The sequence below is a fragment of the Dipodomys merriami genome, unplaced genomic scaffold (assembly GCF_024711535.1).
Source record: "Dipodomys merriami isolate MVZ:Mamm:240054 unplaced genomic scaffold, mDipMer1.0.p SCAF_19, whole genome shotgun sequence".
Classification (NCBI taxonomy): domain Eukaryota; kingdom Metazoa; phylum Chordata; class Mammalia; order Rodentia; family Heteromyidae; genus Dipodomys; species Dipodomys merriami.
The window spans coordinates 7,447,829-7,465,920 of NW_027203270.1; the positions used below are offsets into that span (position 1 = coordinate 7,447,829).

The window sequence follows — 18,092 nt, forward strand, 5'->3', positions numbered from 1 at the left end:
ATAGCTTTAAAATTCCAGCCAAGATAATTCACACTTAAAGACAATACATCATTTAGTAAAGCTCTTCATAAAGTTGGGAAAAAAATTCCAACTAAATGATACACTAAAAAATAGTGCAAAATCTGAACCTTCCCTTATGCCTGTGGCTCAATATATGGATTAGGTGCTGAGAGGCAAGCTCTTCACAAATGAAATTTCAATTTCAGCCTGGTCATGACCCAACCAACTCTCACTGTACAAGGACAAGAAGATGTCAATAGGGAATGCTAATCTCTAGTAGACAGATTATCTCAGGCCTTTCCCAGAAGTCAATGGGTCTACAATTTCATCAAGCTGTGTTTTATTGTTGCTCTTTCCATGGCACTAGTGGGTCTAGATTTTGAGAGGGGTAAAAGTAAAATGCTTGTTCAAAGAAAGTGCTGGTAAAGGCAAGAACTGGCTTAGCTGTTACACAGTCTTATATGGTTTGGGTTGGTGATAAAAGAGTTAGAAACTTTCTATAGGAGTCCCCAGGAAGAAGCTTACCATTCTGGAATTGTGTCTCTACTCTCAGGTACTGCCGGAGCAGATCCATCACCACAGCCTTCATGTGGCCTCGGATGCCACTTCGGTACCTAAGCAGACAAAAAAGTTTCTTCTGAAAATTTGATAGGCAAACACTATTGAATAATAAACCTGAGACAAATTTACTTTTTTGTTGTTTGTTTGCCAGCCCTGGGGCTTGAACACTGTGCCTGAGCTTCTTTTACTCAAGGCTAACAATCTACCACTTGAGCCATAGTGCCACTTCTGGCTTTTTCTGTATATATGGTACTGAAGAATCAAACCCAGGGTTTCATGCATGCTAAGCAAGCACTCTACCATTAAGCTGCATTCCCAGCCCCCCAATTTACTTTTTAGATGTACTGAACCACTTTTCCTTTGGAATCTAAAGCTCTATAGCAGGGTTGTGATTTATATTTTCAGATTGTTAATTCAAATCATACAACCAGATTAACTGCAAGCCTTAATTTCTCTATAGAAAATACCTATTATAAAAAGGAAAAAAGAAAATAAAAATAAGAACAAAAGACAAAACTTCATAACCATATTTATTAATGATATCCTGATTCAGTTTCTACAGCTGAGTACAAATTATTAACACACTCTTGAAATGGCTAAGAAATTTCTGAAACTTTTGTAAGTACCTTAAAGTTAGGATGAAAATTAAGAAAATAACACTGATAGGCGCCTGTAATCATAGCTATTCAGGAGGCTGAGATCTGAGGATCACAGTTCAAAGCCAGCCCAGGTAGAAACATGCATGAAACTCTTATCTCTAATTAACCAACAGAAAAGTGAAAGTAGTGCTGTGGCTCAAGTGGTAAAGCACTGGCCTTGAACTGAAGAGCTCAGGGACAGTGCCCAGGCCAAGAGTTCAAGCCCTACGACTGACAAAGAAAAGAAAAGAAAAGAAAAGAAAAGAAAAGAAAAGAAAAGAAAAGAAAAGAAAAGAAAAGAAAAGAAAAGAAAAGAAAAGGAAAGGAAAGGAAAGGAAAGGAAAGGGAGGAAGGAAGGGAGGAAGGAAGGAAGGAAGGAAGGAAGGAAGGAAGGAAGGAAGGAAGGAAGGAAGGAAGGAAGGAAGGAAGGAAGGAAGGGAGGAAGGAAGGGAGGGAGGGAGGGAGGGAGGGAGGGAGAGAGAGAAGGAGAGAGAAGGGGGGAGGAGAGAGGAGAGAGGGAGGAAAGAAGGGAAGAAGGGAGGGAGGGAAGGAGGGAGGGAGGGAGGGAAGAACAGAACAGAACACAATTGCTGGGCCTGAGTGACTAACAGAAAGAATATTAAGAACTTACAGTAAAGCCAGGCATAGTTACTCAGGAAGCTGAGATCTAAGGATAGTAATTCAAAGCTAGCCAAAAGAGCAGAGACTCTTATCTCCAATTAACCATTAAAAAGCCAAAAGTGGAGCTATAGCTCAAGTGGCAGAGTGTCAGCCTTGAGCTAAAAAGCTCAAGGAGGAAGTGGCGCTGTAGCTCAAGTGGTAGAGCGCTCACCTTGTGCTGAAGAGCTGAGGGACAGCGCCCAGGCCCAGAGTTCAAGCTCCATGACCGACAAAAAAATAAAAAATAAAAAATAAAAAATAAATAAAAAGCTCAAGGACAGTGCCTAAGCTTTGAGTTTAAGCCCCAGAACCAGAACCAAAAAACAACAAATCACAATGACGCCGGGCGCTGGTGGCTCACGCCTGTAATCCTACTCAGGAGGCTGAGATCTGAGGATCACGGTTCAAAGCCAGCCCAGGCAGGAGAGACCGTGAGACTCCTATCTCCAATAAACCACCAGAAAACCGGAAGTGGCGCTGTAGTTCAAGTGGTAGAGCGCTCGCCTTGAGCTGAAGAGTTGAGGGACAGCGCCCAGGCCCAGAGTTCAAGCCCCACGGCCGACAAAAAAAAAAAAAAATCACAATGAGTATGAGTTATGTCATAATTCTAAAATATGTAAAAGACACATTGTATTTATAATATAAAATTTGCTTTTTACTTTCAAAGTCAGATCTGAGGTATATCTCTTTATGACCACTTAAAAGAAGAGGAAGGACAGAAGTAGACAGTTCTGGGAATCTGGAGTTACATGTTAAGTACCTCTGTACCAGCTGGACAATGCTCTGAGTGTTCATGAAGAAAACTTCCCTTTCAGATTTCCGGTTCAATGTAGCTGCATGACTATCTAGGATGTTGGCAATCTAAGAATGTAAAGGAAAAAGAAATGAATTCCAAGTCTAACAAAGGGACTAAAAGCTTTGGCCTCTAAAGCACCACTTCTAGGAATCTTCTTAGTCATGACAATTCCTGATTTGACACATTACCAGCAACTAGACATTACTGAATACAGTTTAGGGGCTTATGCAACTTTTGTCTCTTTTTACTCTTTTCCAGATGGACTTATGGAGAGTTCACAAAAACTATAATCTACCTAGAGACTCAGATGGGCAAAAGCATGTAAGGTCAAGATCCAAACTTTACTCAGCACTGCCCAGCTTTATCCCCTACATACATCAGCTTTACAGGCTAATAAAACTGAAACCAGCTGGGATCTGGTAGCTCACACCTATAATTCCAATTAGGAAGCTGAGATTTGAAGATCACAGTTCTAAGCCAGGCTGGGCAGGAAGTCTATGAGAATCTTATCTCCAATTAATCACAGAAAAAGCTGGAAGTGGAGCTGTGGCTCAAGAGGTAGATTTCTAGTCTTGTGCTAAAGAAGCACCTGGGCCCAGAGTTCAAGCCTCAGGACTGTCAAAACAACAACAATAAGAAAAACAAACAAAAAACTCTGTATCTATTGAGGTAGTCTCTGATAATACTAAAACTATCCTTTAAATTTATGAAAATATTTCTAATTAGGGAACAGCCCTAAGAATAAATCTACATAGGTTACATTTCATATACAGTCCTTTCATTATTGAACTCATCTGCTGAGGCAATTTTAGGAAAGATGCAATGCTTAAAATTGTAAAAGCACTACACCAGACAGCAAGCAGTATCCAAACACAGCAAAGAATTCTACAGTATAAACTCCAAGGATAGTCTGGAAAATAATTATAGTGTTTCCTATAAGTACCTGCTGGCTGGGAAACTGACATAGGACTGATGTGATATTGCTAGCATACTGAGCCATTTCCTTCTTGATAGACTTCTCCACATTGAGCGGGATTCGCCCAGAGACACTGGTCATGATATCTTGCAATTCTAGGAGAGGCAGGGAGGGATCTCTCAGAGTTTTCATCAACCGTTCTACCCAGTCTTTTACCTGAGAAGAATGAATTAAACAGGACTCATAGTTAGTAAAGTTCCTAAAATATCTAAATTCACTACCATATAATAATTACTTTAAAACGTCAAGTGTAAGCATCAAATACTGACCCTATTCTCTAGTTTAAAAAGCAGTATTCACACTGGGCGCCAGTGGCTCATACCTTTAATCCTAGCTACTCAAGACGCTGAGACCTGAGGATCACGGTTCAAAGCCAGCTGGGCAGTAAAGTCCATGAGTCTCTTATCTCCAATTTAACCACCACAAAACTGGAAGTTGCTCTGTGGCTCAAGTGGTAGAGCACTAGCCTTGAGCTGAAGAGCTCAGGGACAGAGCCCAGGATGAGTTCAAACCCCAGGACCCCAAAAAAAAAAAAAAAGTAGTATTCTCAAGTACATATGAAGTCCACTAAAAAGCTAAAAAGCAAGTAAAGACTTCAAATCCCGCAACTAAAAGTGGGAATTTCAGACCACACAGCTTTCTTTCCTTCCCTTAGAAAGATTCTGAGATTTAAAAACTACTTTGGGGAATGGCTACTCAATTTCTACACCCTTTCCCAAAAGAGGTCATTCATACCCTATTGCTGAAGAAAGGATCTGGAAGGCAGTATCCGTTCATCACATTAACCAAATTATCCAGAACATAGTGGAACACTCGATGGAGCTTCTCGCCTCTGAGAGCTGTACTCTGGATTTGTGGCAGACTACCCGTGTGAAGCTCAGCCTGTCAATCCCAATGAGAGACTGTTATTCATTACCTTCTATTCAGCATTTAAATACTACTGCAAATTGAAATATCCTTCACTGTACCTAGCTACTAAAAGTCAGTAAATATAAAGAGGACATTATAGAATCTTAGTCTTATACTATTACAGACTCTAGCTCTATACACAGGGACAAACATAAGGCATTAGAATAGGATGAAAGAATTTAAGAAAAAACTGGCAAATTAAGTAACTGCCCCTCCAAACAACCATATTCCTCAGCTCTTGAAGAACACTATTCACAGTACCTCCTCCTCACCTGCTGAACCTTGCTGGGGTTGTCCAGCTGCATTTTGGCTATTACACAGCCAGGGTCAAGAGCTGCTCCGGATCTCTTGACATAATGGATGCAGCCAGATTCTGCAGCTGTTAAGGTCATCACCATCTTCATTACCTATAAATGAAAAATATATAAGTTGGTCTAATCTTTCTTTGTACAGATGAATGTTTTAAAGAGGTCAGCTTTCCCCTTAGCGTCTTAATTGGACTATACTTAATGCAACCCAGAAAAATGAGAATCTGTCAAAATCTCCTATTGAGTACCAAGACAGACAATTAAATTTCTCAAGACCTAGCTTTGAGATTAAGAAGAGTCACTGACATCTCCTGTGTTTCTAACTTTTAAACCCATTTGCTACAGCTTATGGTCTTAACTGTTTTGTACTGATCACATGGGCATAAGTTCACTGTTCACATATAAACAATCTGTCTCCTCCCATCAGTGGAACTGAGTACTCACTATAAATCTATCTAAAATATCGAGGAGGCCCACAGTTACTCTTTTTTTTTGGGGGGGGAGGTTGTAAAAAGTTTTTATTTTGAATTCCTGGCCACAGTTACTCTTCACTCCTCTTTCTCCCTCATCTCCCACTTACAATGCTAGTCAAGGATATCTTCTAAACCTCCCTCAAAATCTTCCGTTATATATTGGGTTTAGGCCCTCCTCAATTTTTGCCTAAAGTACTTCAAAAGCCTCCAAAGAGATTTCCCTATTGGCTATATATCTCCAACAAGGTTCTCCCCAAACAATCATTCTAGAATCCAAATCTCCTCATACATCACTTTTCTCCTTAAAATCTTCAATGATTTCCTGGTGCCTTTAGAATAATCTAAATTTGCTAGTTGTCATTCAAGACCCTTCATGACCTCACATTTAAGACCTCATACACTGTTAAGTATGTTTGCTTGCCACTCCCAATCTAATCTTAGCCTATTTTCAAGCAATATTAATACATGACTGTGGTCCCTAAATACACCAGTCTTGCTTCTGTGCCTTTACACATGGTATTCTATCACTTTTGAACATCACCTGATCTAGTATTATTTACCCTTCAAAAAAAAGATCAAATATCTCCCATTTCCTTAAGTTGCCTTTCCCTACTTTGTACTCTATCTCAATTTGGGAATGGTGGTGCTCTGTACTTTGTGCTTAGCCTTCTCAGAATTTTTTACTTGTCTGTTTTGTATTCCAACTCCACCATCTCATTTTCCCCGCTCCCCGACCATCACATTTTTTTATGCAGCTAGTAATTAGCACAACATCTAACAGCCAGTAAGCACTATTGCCTGCATCTATATTTATAGTTTCTTCACCTGTCAAAGAAAATGGTAAGCTTTATATTTGTTTTCAAAGTCTAAAGGTTCACAACCCCAATTAAACCAACTGATGTCTTTCCTTCCTATTTCTATTTCCTTTCTGTTATTTTTTACTCTTAGTCCATGCCAGCCAACTATTTTTCCCTCCCATGACCCAATAGCTTATTCACCACTCTGACCTCAATCTCAGCATAGCACTGGCCAGCAAACACATGGCCTCCATCCTCTACAATGTATTGGATTAACTTCCCAGCAGAAGGTGAGCGCATCACTGACGGGTCATTTTCCTTCTCAAACACACAGGTTTTATTGCCAATCGTGATACGGTATCTAGGAGGTAAGTGGGAGTATGTTAGAAACTAAAGCACTCAGGATATAAAAACAAATGGCAGAAAATGTCTATTTAAAAAAATAAATAACAAAAAAACTTTATCCTGCATGCAAATACAGGCATGTAAGCACGTAGGACATTCATTGTATTTTTGGTTACAATTTCCTTAACAATTTCTGTTCCTAACCTACCCTTACCTTCTGCTAGTCTCCTTTTTCTTAACAGCCCTTACTTCTAATTTCAACGCTTTTATTTTAGCTGGTCCTAGAGCTTGAACTCAGTGCCTAGGCACTCTCCCTGAGCTTTAAAGTTCAAGGCTAGCACTCTATCACTTAAACCACAGCTCTACTTCTGCCTTTCTGGTAGTTGATTGGATTCATATCCTTAGTAAAAGAATACTGATAAAAAGTTGAGGGGATCTTTTGAATATAATGTTTGACTATGAACACAACACAATCTCTTCCTAGAGAGAGAATGGAAGACTTTGGGGATCCTACAAGAAAAGCTGAAGCAGCAATGGGTAGGAGCCTTTTCCTGTTTCTACAAGGATATTCTGTAGAGATGAATAGTTTAAGCTTTGCGCCAGTAGCTCAGACTTACAATTTGAGGTACTCAGGAGGCTAAAATCAGGAGGATTATGGTTTGGGTCCAGCCTTGACAAAAAAAGCTAGTGAAAATCCATCTCAATAAATAAAAAACGCTGGAGCCAGGAGCTGGTGGCTCACAACTATAATCCTAGCTACTCAGAAGGCTGAGATCTGAGGATCACAGTTTGAAGCCAGCCCAGGCAGAAAGGTCCCTATGAGACTCTTATCTCCAATTAGCCACTCAAAAACCAAAGTGGGTCTATGGCTTAAAGTGGTTGAGCGCCTAGCACTCAGGGACAATGCCCAGGCCCTGAGTTTAAGCCCTGCAAACGACCAAAAAAAAAAAAAAAAAAAAAAAACCTGGATATGATGTCACATACTTATTATCTGAGCCATAAAAAAATACTCGGACCTACCTGTTCAAAGTAGGTCCTAAAGCTGGGTGCTGGTGGCTCACACCTGTAATCCTAGCTACTCATGAGGCTGAGATCTGAGGATCACAGTTCAAAGCCAGCCCAGGCAGATAAGTCCATGAGACTTTTATCTCCAATTAACCACCAGAAAACTGGAAGTGGCCTTGTGGCTCAAGTGGTAGAGCGCTCGTCTTGCACTGAAGAGGTGAGAGACAGCGCCTAGGCCTAGAGTTAAAGCCCCATGACCAAAAATAAAAAGAGGAAGTCCTAAAAACTTTATTCCAAAGAGGCTTCTGCTTTGTGTACAGAGGTCAAAAGGAATCTGAACAATTAGGACTTGCTAAGGCCATTGCCAAAGTCACTGCCCTTAGGTCAAAGCCCCTCTTTTTTTTTTTTTTTTTTGGTGCTGGTTCTAGGGCTTGAACTTTGAGCCTGGGCACTATCCCGAACTTTTGGGCTCAAGGCTAGTGCTCTATCACTTCAGCCATAGCTCCACTTCTGGCTTTTTGGTGGTTAACTAGAGATAAGTCTCATGGACTTTCTTGTCTGGTCTGGCTTTGAACCACAATCCTCAGATCTCTAATAGCTAGGAGTATAAGCTTGAGCCATTGGCACCTGGTCTTTCCTTTTTAATCTAGATTTTTGTATATTAGAGAAAACGTGATATTTGTATTTTTGTATTTATATTTTTTATGTTCCCCATCCATTTTCTTGCAAATGACAGAATCATTATTATTTCAGTCATGTATAAGATTATAGGTATGAACAATCAGCACCTTGCTGTTCTCATACTTTTGCCCTAGCCAATGCCTCATCATCATAATCCTACTCCTATATCCTAAGAAGCTGCAATTATAGGTTTGCACTATCATGCCTAATTCTTCTAGGATAAATTTTTCAATAACTGGGCTGGCTTCAAACTGTGATCTTCCTATCTTTACTTCCAATGGAACTGAGATTACAGATACACACCACCACACTTGGCACTTAGATGTAGTTTTGATATCCATTTCCCTAACAGGTAAGAATGCTGAACATATTTTTCACTTTTTTTTTTTTTGGGGGGGGGGGGGGTCCGGTCATGGGGCCTGTACTCTGGGCCTAGGCACTGTCCCTCAGCTCTTCAGCTCAAGGCTAGTGCTCTACCACTTGAGCCAGAGCGCCACTTCCAGTTTTTTCTTTTTGTTTATGTGGTGCTGAGGAATCGAACCCAGGGCCTCATGCATGCAAGGCAAGCGCTCTACCACTGAGCCACCTTCCCAGCCCATTTTCACATATTTATCAGCCATTTATACTTCTTTTCTTGAAAACTGTCCAGTTCATTTTCTTATTGACTGAATTAAAAAGTACTATTTGTGAAACTACTTAAAAAATAAACATAGTGCACATATAATTTATATATACATTATAACAGCTCTGCAAAAATAAATTAACAGTGGTTGATTATGAAGAGAGAAACACAGTTTTCATTGTCTACCCACATTGGCATGAAAGGGAGACATGTTTTTCTTTTCATTGGCATGGAAGAGAGACATGTTTGTCTTTTCTTTTTCCTTAACAGGTCTCATTAAATTTTCCATATAGACTCAACATCCTGGGTTCAAGTGATCTTCCTCCCTCAATCTCAAAAGTAGGTGGGGGCTACAGGAATGTAATATTTTCTTTCTTTTTTTGGGGGGGGTCCGGTCGTGGGGCCTGAACTCTGGGTCTGGGCGCTGTCCCTCAACTCTTCAGCTCAAGGCTAGTGCTCTACCACTTGAGCCACAGCACCACTTTCGGCTTTCTTTCTTTTTGCTTATGTGGTGCTGAGGAATCGAACCCAGGGCCTCATACATGCAAGGCAAGCACCCTACCACTGAGCCACCTTCCCAGCCCCAAGAATGTAATATTTTCTTAAATTTATTATAAATTCAGCATCTTGAACAATGTTCCCCTTCCACATGTGATATTTTCAACTGTAAATACTTTCACATTCTTGAGATTTTTAATGTTTTTTTAAATTAAAAGTGAGTATATCAAAATAAGCCTGAGATCATCCTCAAAGCTAGTGACTAACAAGTGAAAAAGTTAATACAATGTCCAGCAAATGGGCCTAGGAATAGCCACTCACCGATCCACTTCCTCCTTCATGTATGTGGTATAACTACTGCCATCATAAGACAAGAGTAGTCCTCCATCACTTAGCCGGTGCACATCTACTTCTACACATGATCCATTCATGATTACCACATAGGAGTTGGGTGATTGTCGAGTTACCTACAGTAAACAAAACCAGAAGTGGCAAATCAGTTTGGGAGAACCACAGACAAATTTCCATTATTTCAAAAATAAAGGTTAAAAAAAAAATCTGAGCCAGGTGCCAATGGCTCACACCTGTAATCTTAGTTACTCAGGAGACTGAGATCTGAGGATCACAGTTCAAAGCCAGCCCAAGCAGTAAAGTCCACAAGACTCTTTTTTTTTTTGTCGGTCGTGGGGCTTGAACTCTGGGCCTGGGCGCTGTCCCTCAGCTCTTCAGCTCAAGGCGAGCGCTCTACCACTTGAGCTACAGCGCCACTTCCGGTTTTCTGGTGGTTTACTGGAGATAGGAGTCTCACGGTCTCTCCTGCCCAGGCTGGCTTCGAACCGCGATCCTCAGATCTCAGCCTCCTGAGTAGCTAGGATTACAGGCGTGAGCCACCAGCGCCCGGCCACAAGACTCTTATCTCCAATTAACCACTAGAAAACTCAAAGTGGTGCGGTAGCTCAAAGTGGCGTAGCCTTGACTGAGCAAAACAGAGGAACAAACAAAAATTCTGTCAGGAAAAAAGAAATTAATGTGCTAGAGGCTGACTGCTCATACCCGTAATCCTAGCTACTTATGTAGCTGAGAACTAAGGACTGCAGTTTGAAGCCAGCCCAAACAGAAACTTCCTTTAAACTCTTACCTCCAATTAACCAACAAAAAGCTAGGACTGGAACTGCGGCTCAAGTGGTAGAGTGCTATCCTTGATTTAAAAAAGCTCATGGAGGGCCTGGGAAGTTGGCTCAGTGGTAGAGTGCTTGCCTTGCATGCATTAGGTCCTGGGTTCGATTCCTCAGCACCATATAAGCAGAAAAAGCCAGAAGTGGCACTGTGGCTCAATTGGTAGAGCGCTAGCCTTGAGCTGAAGAGCTGAGGGACAGTGCCCAGGCTCTGAGAATTCAAGCCCCAGGACCAGCATAAAAAAAATAAAAAATAAAAAAACTTAAAAAAGAAGTTAACAGCATTCACATATCTGTACCAGTGTCTGTGAGCATGGCACAGTCCTACTGTAAATAAATACTTCAATTGTTGCTCTCTGTCAGAATTCTCTTCCCCTTTTTATCTCTTGGGAGTAAAGAAGCCAAAAGATTTTCATAGGATCATCGAATAATGCTTCATACTATTGACTCGTTAACAACCCAATCTGGCTCTTCACCTCTTCAAAGAAAGAAATTTTATCCTCTTTCTCTGTCTCTCCCTGCACTGGGGCTTTGTGCTCATTCAAGTTTGCTTGCACTCTACCACTTGAGCCATACCTCCAATTTTTTGCTGGTTCCTTTGGAGATGGGGAGTCTTGCAAACTTTTCTGTCCAGGCTGAGATCTCAGCCTTTTGAGTAGCTAGGATTAAGGTGTTAGTCACCACACCTGACTTTTCCTATCTAGACCTAAAGAAAACTAGTTAACTAAGATACACAAAAACTGAAGTGTATGGCGCTGGGAAGTTGGCTCAGTGGCGGAGTGCTTGTCTTGCATGTATGAGGCCCTGGGTTTGATTCCTCAGCACTACATAAGCAGATAAAAGCCAGAAGTGGTGCTGTGGCTCAAGTGGTAGGGCACTAGCCTTGAGCTGAAGAGCTGAGGGACAGCGCCCAGGCCCAGAGTTCAGCCCCAACTGGCAAAAAAAAAAAAAAAAAACTTAAGGGTAGGCTGCAGTGGGGCTCACATACCTTAAGTACATACTTGACTCCTTCATATATCAGTTCAACATCTACTGTGTTAAGAAGTGTATGAGCAGGAAGGACTTGACCCCTAAAAGAAGACAACATAAAACACACTTTAGAAAGTGTAATAAAGGAAATTCAGATTATTGTGTTATTTCTTTTTTTTTTTTTGGGTCCGGACGTGAGGCCTGAACTCTGGGCCTGGGCGCTGTCCTTCAGCTCTTCAGCTCAAGGCTAGCGCCCTACCACTTGAGCCACAGCGCCACTTCCGGCTTTTTTTTCTTTTTGCTTATGTGGTGCTGAGGAATCGAACCCAGGGCCTCTGGCTTGCAAGGCAAGTGCTCTACCACTGAGCCACCTTCCCAGCCCTGTGTTATTTCTTAAACAGGAAGGCTAGGGGAAATAAAAAACATAAAAACCATCTATAAGGGACTGATGAAATAAACTATGAATAAATAATACATCAAAAATGTTACAATTGGAGCACAACATACATATAATGTACTATCTTAACTATTTTTAAGTGTATAGCTATACAGTGTTGAAAATATTTCTACTACTGTGCAAACATTTTTTACTAGCTTACTGTTGTTTTAAAGGTGATATGCAGCAACTGTTCCCTCATTCTCTCTTTCCTTCCCTCCCATCTCCACCATGAGTTGTTTGGTTCACTTTCACCAACATCCAGTGCAGCCAGTGGTGCTTTTCTCCTAAGGCTATCCTCTTTTAGTCTCACTGTACATAGCTGTCTAGAATTCTGTATACTTTGTGATATCCTGGTGCATTTTAAATCTAACTTCTGCATATCAGGGAGAATGTGCCATTTGTATCTCTGAACTTGGCTTGCCATGCTCAACATGATTTGTTCTAGTTCTATCCATTTCCCTGTGAATGCCATCATTTTACTCTTTCTAATGGCTATGTAAAATTCCATTGTATATAGGTACCACACTTTTTAAAAATTCATTTATCTATTCTGAGGCATATAGGTTGTTTCCATATCTTGGCTACTGTAAATAGTGCAGCAATGAACATGGATGTGCAGGCATCCTGGTTCATGATGCTCAGGGTAGATGCCCAGGAGTGGTATGGCTGGGTCACAGGGAAGGTCTATGTTTAGTTTTTTGAGGAACCTCCAGACTGCTTTCCAGAGTGGTTGTATTGGTTTATATTCCACTAGCAGTGCAGCAGGGTTTCTTTTTCTCCACATTCCCACCAGCATTTGTTGTTGTCTGAATTTAGAATATTGGTCAGTCCAACGGGGGTAAAATGGGTTGTTTTGATTTCCATTTCCTTTATGGCCAGGGATGATAAGCATTTCCTTATGTGTTTGCCTTTTTTTTTTTTTTTTGGGTGGTCAGTCATGGGGCTTGAACTCTGGGCCTGGGCACTATCCCTCAGCTCTTCAGCTCAAGGCTAGTGCTCCACCACTTGAGCCACAGTGCCACTTCTGGTTTTCTGGTGGTTAATTGGAGATAAAAGTCTCACAGACTTTCCTGCCTGGGCTGGTTTTGAACCGTGATCCTCAAACCTCAGCCTTCTGAGCGTTATTACAGGCACAAGTCACCAATGCCCAGCTGCTTTGCCATTTTTACTTCTTTGAGAAGTCTCTCCTTAGCTCCTTTGCCCACTTAGTGATTGGTTTGTTAGGTTTGGAAGTGGTTAGCTTCTTGATGGGCAAACACTTTTTAAGTTTTCATACATAGTAGATCCAGAGAAGCTTTGTCAGTCCTACCTTGTTGCCAGTTATGATTAAATCTTTGTGTAATCTATTTCCAGCTCTTAATTTTGTGAAAATATTCTATCTCAAAAGCAAATGGTGTCCAAAAAGCAAGGTGTTAATGTGTTTAATTGACAAAGTGAAAATTTTAGATTTGTTTAAAGGTGGCATGTCCTTAACAGAAGTTGAAGTGAATTATGGAGAAAATGAATGAAGCAGCCATAGTAATGTAATGAACTCTGCATCCTGAGCATTAAGTTTTTCTTCAACAGCTGTGTCTTTGTAAACATATGCCAGTAGACACCAAGGGTCTACCTATTAAACATCTCCCAGTCCCTGTTTTTATTCTTTTTCTATGAGTTTGAATATTCTTGCTAGTTCCAAATACTGAACTTATACTGTATTTGTCTTTTTTGTGATGGGCTTATTTCACATATCCTAATATTCTCAAAAATGTATGTTTGGCATACATTTTAAAGCTGGATAATATTCCATGGTTTATGTACATGCTGTATTTTGTTTATCTATTCCAACAGACATTTGGGACATTTAGCTAGTATGAATAATACTGCTATGAACATGAAAGTATCATAATTAGTCTCTGCTTACAAATCCTTGGACATACCCATAAATGGTATTGCTGGATCACATAGTAATTTTATAATGTCTTACACAGTGCTACCACCATTTTACATTCCTACTAATACCGTATAAAGATCACAGCTTCCTCACACCCTCATCAATACTTGTCACTTTGTCTTTTTGACAGCAGGCATCCTAACAAGTGTGAGGTAATATATCATAGAGGTCTTCAGTTGTATTTCCAAATGATTAGTAATGTTGAGCATCTTCTCACACATACAACAAAATACTATACAACCATTAAAAGGTAAAATAAAACATCTTGTATACTAATAAGAAATATTAAAATGCTGTCACATTTTAAAAAGGAAGTTAGGGCTGGGAAGATGGCTCGGTGGTAGAGTGCTTGCCTTGCATTCATGAGGCCCTGGGTTTGAATCCTTAGCACCACATAAGCAGAAAAAGCCAGAAGTGGCACTGTAGCTCAAGTGGTAGAGTACTAGCCTAGCTGAAGAGCTGAGGGATGGCGCCCAAGTCCAGAGTTCGGGCCCCACAACCAAAAACAAAAAGCAAAAACCAAAACTTCCACACAAAAAGTAAAGAAGTTAAAAAAATAAAGCAAAAAACAGGTGATATGAATAAAACATAACATGTATGTTTATGTAAGTTTAGGATATCTCTGGAAAGTTATAGAAGAAACCAGCAATATGGATTGACTACAGGGAAGTATACTCAGTAGCCAAGGAACAGAGGAAAGAAGGCTTTTCACTACATTTTTTTTTCAGTCTTGCGAATTTTGAGGCACATGAATCTATTACCTGTTCTGAAAATAAATAAAATCATGTGAACAAATGCAACAATGATCCTTGCTAGACACCATGAACTATACAATTTGCATAAACTATACAACTTGTATGAACAAATATACAAGTTGTGGGTGGAGATGGTAGGGAAAAACTGGGAGAGAGCAAAGGAAGAAGTGACACTGTCCAAAAAATATGTACTCTTACCCAAGTACCTACCGGTAGCTCACACCAAGCTACTCAGAAAGCTGAGATCTGAAGATCACAGTTCAAAGCCAGCCCAGGCGAGGAAAGTTTGTGAGACTCTTATCTCCAATAATCCACCAGAAAAACGGAAATGGAGCTGTGGCTCAAGTGATAGAGCACTCGCCTTGAGCTGAAGAGCTCAGGGACAGCATATAGACTCAGAGTTCAAGCCCCATGACGAACAAAAACAAAAAAAATGTATTCTTATAGGGCACCAGTAGCTCATGCCTGTAAATCCTAGCTACTCAGGAAGCTGAGATCTAAGGATCACAGTTCAAAGACAGCCTGAGAGTCTTATCTCCAAATAACCACCACTGGAAGCAGCCCTGTGGCTGAAAGTGGCAAAGTGGTAACCTTGAGCAAAACAGCTGTGGGACAGTGCCCAGGTTCTGAGTTCAAGCCCCACAACTGACAACAAAAACAACAAATGAAATGTATTCTTTACCTGACCTATGTAATTGTAACTCTGTATATTACCTTTATGATGACAATAAAAATAATAAAATAAAAATTGGAAAAATTAAGTCACTATGAAAACTCCCTTGTATTACTAATATATGCCTATTTTTAAAATGCTTACAAAAAATAATAGAGGGAATGATAAACAACTTAGGAATTAGGGTGAATATATAAAAATCATCTTTACTACAGATGCAATTCTTAAGTCTTAAATTATTTCAAGGGGGGGGAAGGAGGGGAAGGAGAAGGATTGGGATTGGAGGGGAAGGGGGAGGCTGGGAAGGGATGTGAAGGGTAAACAAAGGAGGAGGCTGCAATGCTTGGTAAGAAATGTACGCATTATCCTGCCCATGTATTTGTAACTCCTCTGTACAGTATGTTCACAAATAAAATAAAATTAAATTAAAAAAAAATTATTTCAAAACATACATTATAAAGATAAACTAAAAGGGTAAACAAATACAACAATGATACTCAGTATACATTATGTTGAAAATGAATTATATGGGCTGGGAAGCTGGCTCAGTGGTAGACCGCTTGCGTTGCATGCATGAGGCCCTGGGTTTGATTCTCAGCACCACATAAGCAAAAAGAAAAAAGCCGGAAGTGGCACTGTGGCTCAAGTGGTAGAGCGCTAGCCTTGAGCTGAAGAGCTGAGGGACAGCGCCTACGCCCAGAGTTCAGGCCCCACAACCAGACTCAAAAAAAAAAAAAAAAAAAAAAAGAATTCTATGACTTGTGGCAAAGATGGGAGGGAAAAACTGGGTGATAGCAAAGGAATGGCCCCAAAAGAAATGTACTCATTACCTGACTTATGAAATGGTAACCCCTCTGTACCTTACCTTAATAATAACAATAAAAAATAAGAAAAAAAAAGATAAAAATAAGAAATGTTGAAAGGAGAGAGCTGTCATAGAGGAGATTGCAAGTGGTACATAAATACACCAACAAAAACTATTTAACTGGATAGATACTGGAAATAAGACTAAAAAGGTAAAGTGTTCAATGAGTTCAAAGTCAAACTGAGGGATTTAGATTTGATACACAAGGGAATAATGAGAAAAATGAAAGCTGCTGAAGGTTTTAGTATATGAGAGTAACATAGTGAAAGATATTTATCACAGGACTTGAATAACTGAAATCTCAGTTCAATTTTAAAAATTTTGTTTCTTTTCTTCCTTTCAGACACTTCAAAAGGGAGCTGATATAAGTCTAGTGACACAGAAGGAAATAAAGTGCCTGTGATTAAACTGCTTTAATATGATTAGCCCTTTGGACCATTCCTCTGGGGACTCAAAGGCAAAGCTTAGTCTCTGAAATCAGTGTAAGAAATTAGTTCAGCCCTATACATGTCTGACCTTCTACTTGAAAGACTCCTGGGGTCATCCTGAATATCAGTGTCAGTTATTAATTCTTAAAAGGTAGTACTTTTAGGGCTTAAACTTAGGGTTTAATGCTAGGGAGAAATATCAGATCCATATCACCACGGTCTGGAGATATTTGCACAAGACAGATATTTACTACAGTTTCTGAAAACAAAGCAACCTGTTGTAACTGTGTTATGCTCATTTCCAGACATTTTCTCTCTTCCTTGCAACTACTGTCCATGAACAACAAAGAACAATAGCAAGCTGCTGGGAAATAACAAAAAAAAAAAAAAAGAATAATTTTTTTCAACTGCAGAATATACCTAGGATAAGTTAGCTTGCACAATCCCCACAAACAAAGACTACCTTTCTAAGGAGTGAAGGAAGTTAGAGACGCTATTTCTCAAGCTCACATCTGCCACATGGAGTGCTCCACATACAACTCCCAACATTGTATCAGGACGCTCTGCCTGAAAGGAAGAAAAAGAGAACAGATCAAAAACCTGGATATTTGGCATAATGGTCCCTGGAGTGAAATCAGACTCAAATTTGTTCTGAAGAAACAGAGAGCTAGAACAATCTCTACCCTTTGCTTTTATTTTTGAGATAAAAATAAACACATTTACTTTTAGAATTTAAATAGAGGTACCACATAGTTAAAAAAAACTATAATCTAATTCTATATATAATAGCTATAATTCAAAAACAGACTTTAAGAAAAAAAATTCAAGGGGCATAGGGGGAGTTAGGGAGGTGGGAAATGAAGGGGTGGTAGGGGAAAAACAAAGGAGGTAACAATGTTCGATAGGAAATATACTCATTACCCTACCCTATTGTAACCCCTCTGTACACTTTTTACAATAAAAAAAATAAAGAAAAAATTCAAAAGTATACAACGATTTGGCTATTGATATCTAGTGAAAATGTGGACCTTTGGCAATTTAGATAAATCTAATAATTTTATACAAAATTCTGGTCAATTGATTCTTTTCTTTTTTTTTTCTCTTATTTTGTGCCAGTCCTAAGGCTTGAACTCAGGGCCTAAGTGTTGTCTCTTGAGCTTTTTTGCTCAAAGCTAGTGCTGTAGTTAAGGCATAGCTTTTTTCAAGGTTTACTGGAGGTTACGTTTTTGTTTTTTGTCGGTCATGGGGCTTGAACTCTGGGCCTGAGCGCTGTCCCTCAGCTCTTCAGCTCAAGGCAAGTGCTCTAACACTTGAGCTACAGCGCCACTTCTGATTTTCTAGTGGTTTATTGGAGATAAAGAGTTTCACGGACTTTCCTGCCCGAGCTGGCTTTGAAACGCAATCCTCAGATCTCAGTCTCCTGAGTAGCTAGGATTACAGGGGTGAGCCACCAGCGCCCAGCTTAAGTTTTTTAAAAATAGATTTTCCTCCAGTGCTTGTTTTGAAATGTGATCCTCGGATCTCAGACTCCTGAGTAGCAAGGGTTACAGGCTTGAGCCACTAGTACCCAGCCAATTTTTTCCTTT

At 40.0% G+C, this 18,092-nt stretch overlaps 1 protein-coding gene across 8 annotated transcripts in view; it reads right to left on the reverse strand.

The window, feature by feature from the left end:
- Window positions 1–18,092, reverse strand: part of Acaca (acetyl-CoA carboxylase alpha) — a 297,113-nt gene that overhangs the window by 154,972 nt on the left and 124,049 nt on the right. For all 8 annotated transcript variants that reach the window (XM_070027132.1, XM_070027130.1, XM_070027131.1 and 5 more), the window contains 9 exons: window positions 16,970–17,073; window positions 11,433–11,514; window positions 9,591–9,736; window positions 6,329–6,479; window positions 4,813–4,947; window positions 4,367–4,513; window positions 3,599–3,787; window positions 2,620–2,720; window positions 526–614 (listed from right to left, as the gene is read on the reverse strand). In XM_070027132.1, coding sequence (XP_069883233.1) covers window positions 526–614; window positions 2,620–2,720; window positions 3,599–3,787; window positions 4,367–4,513; window positions 4,813–4,947; window positions 6,329–6,479; window positions 9,591–9,736; window positions 11,433–11,514; window positions 16,970–17,073 — 1,144 coding nt within the window. The remainder of the gene's footprint in view (window positions 1–525; window positions 615–2,619; window positions 2,721–3,598; window positions 3,788–4,366; window positions 4,514–4,812; window positions 4,948–6,328; window positions 6,480–9,590; window positions 9,737–11,432; window positions 11,515–16,969; window positions 17,074–18,092) is intronic.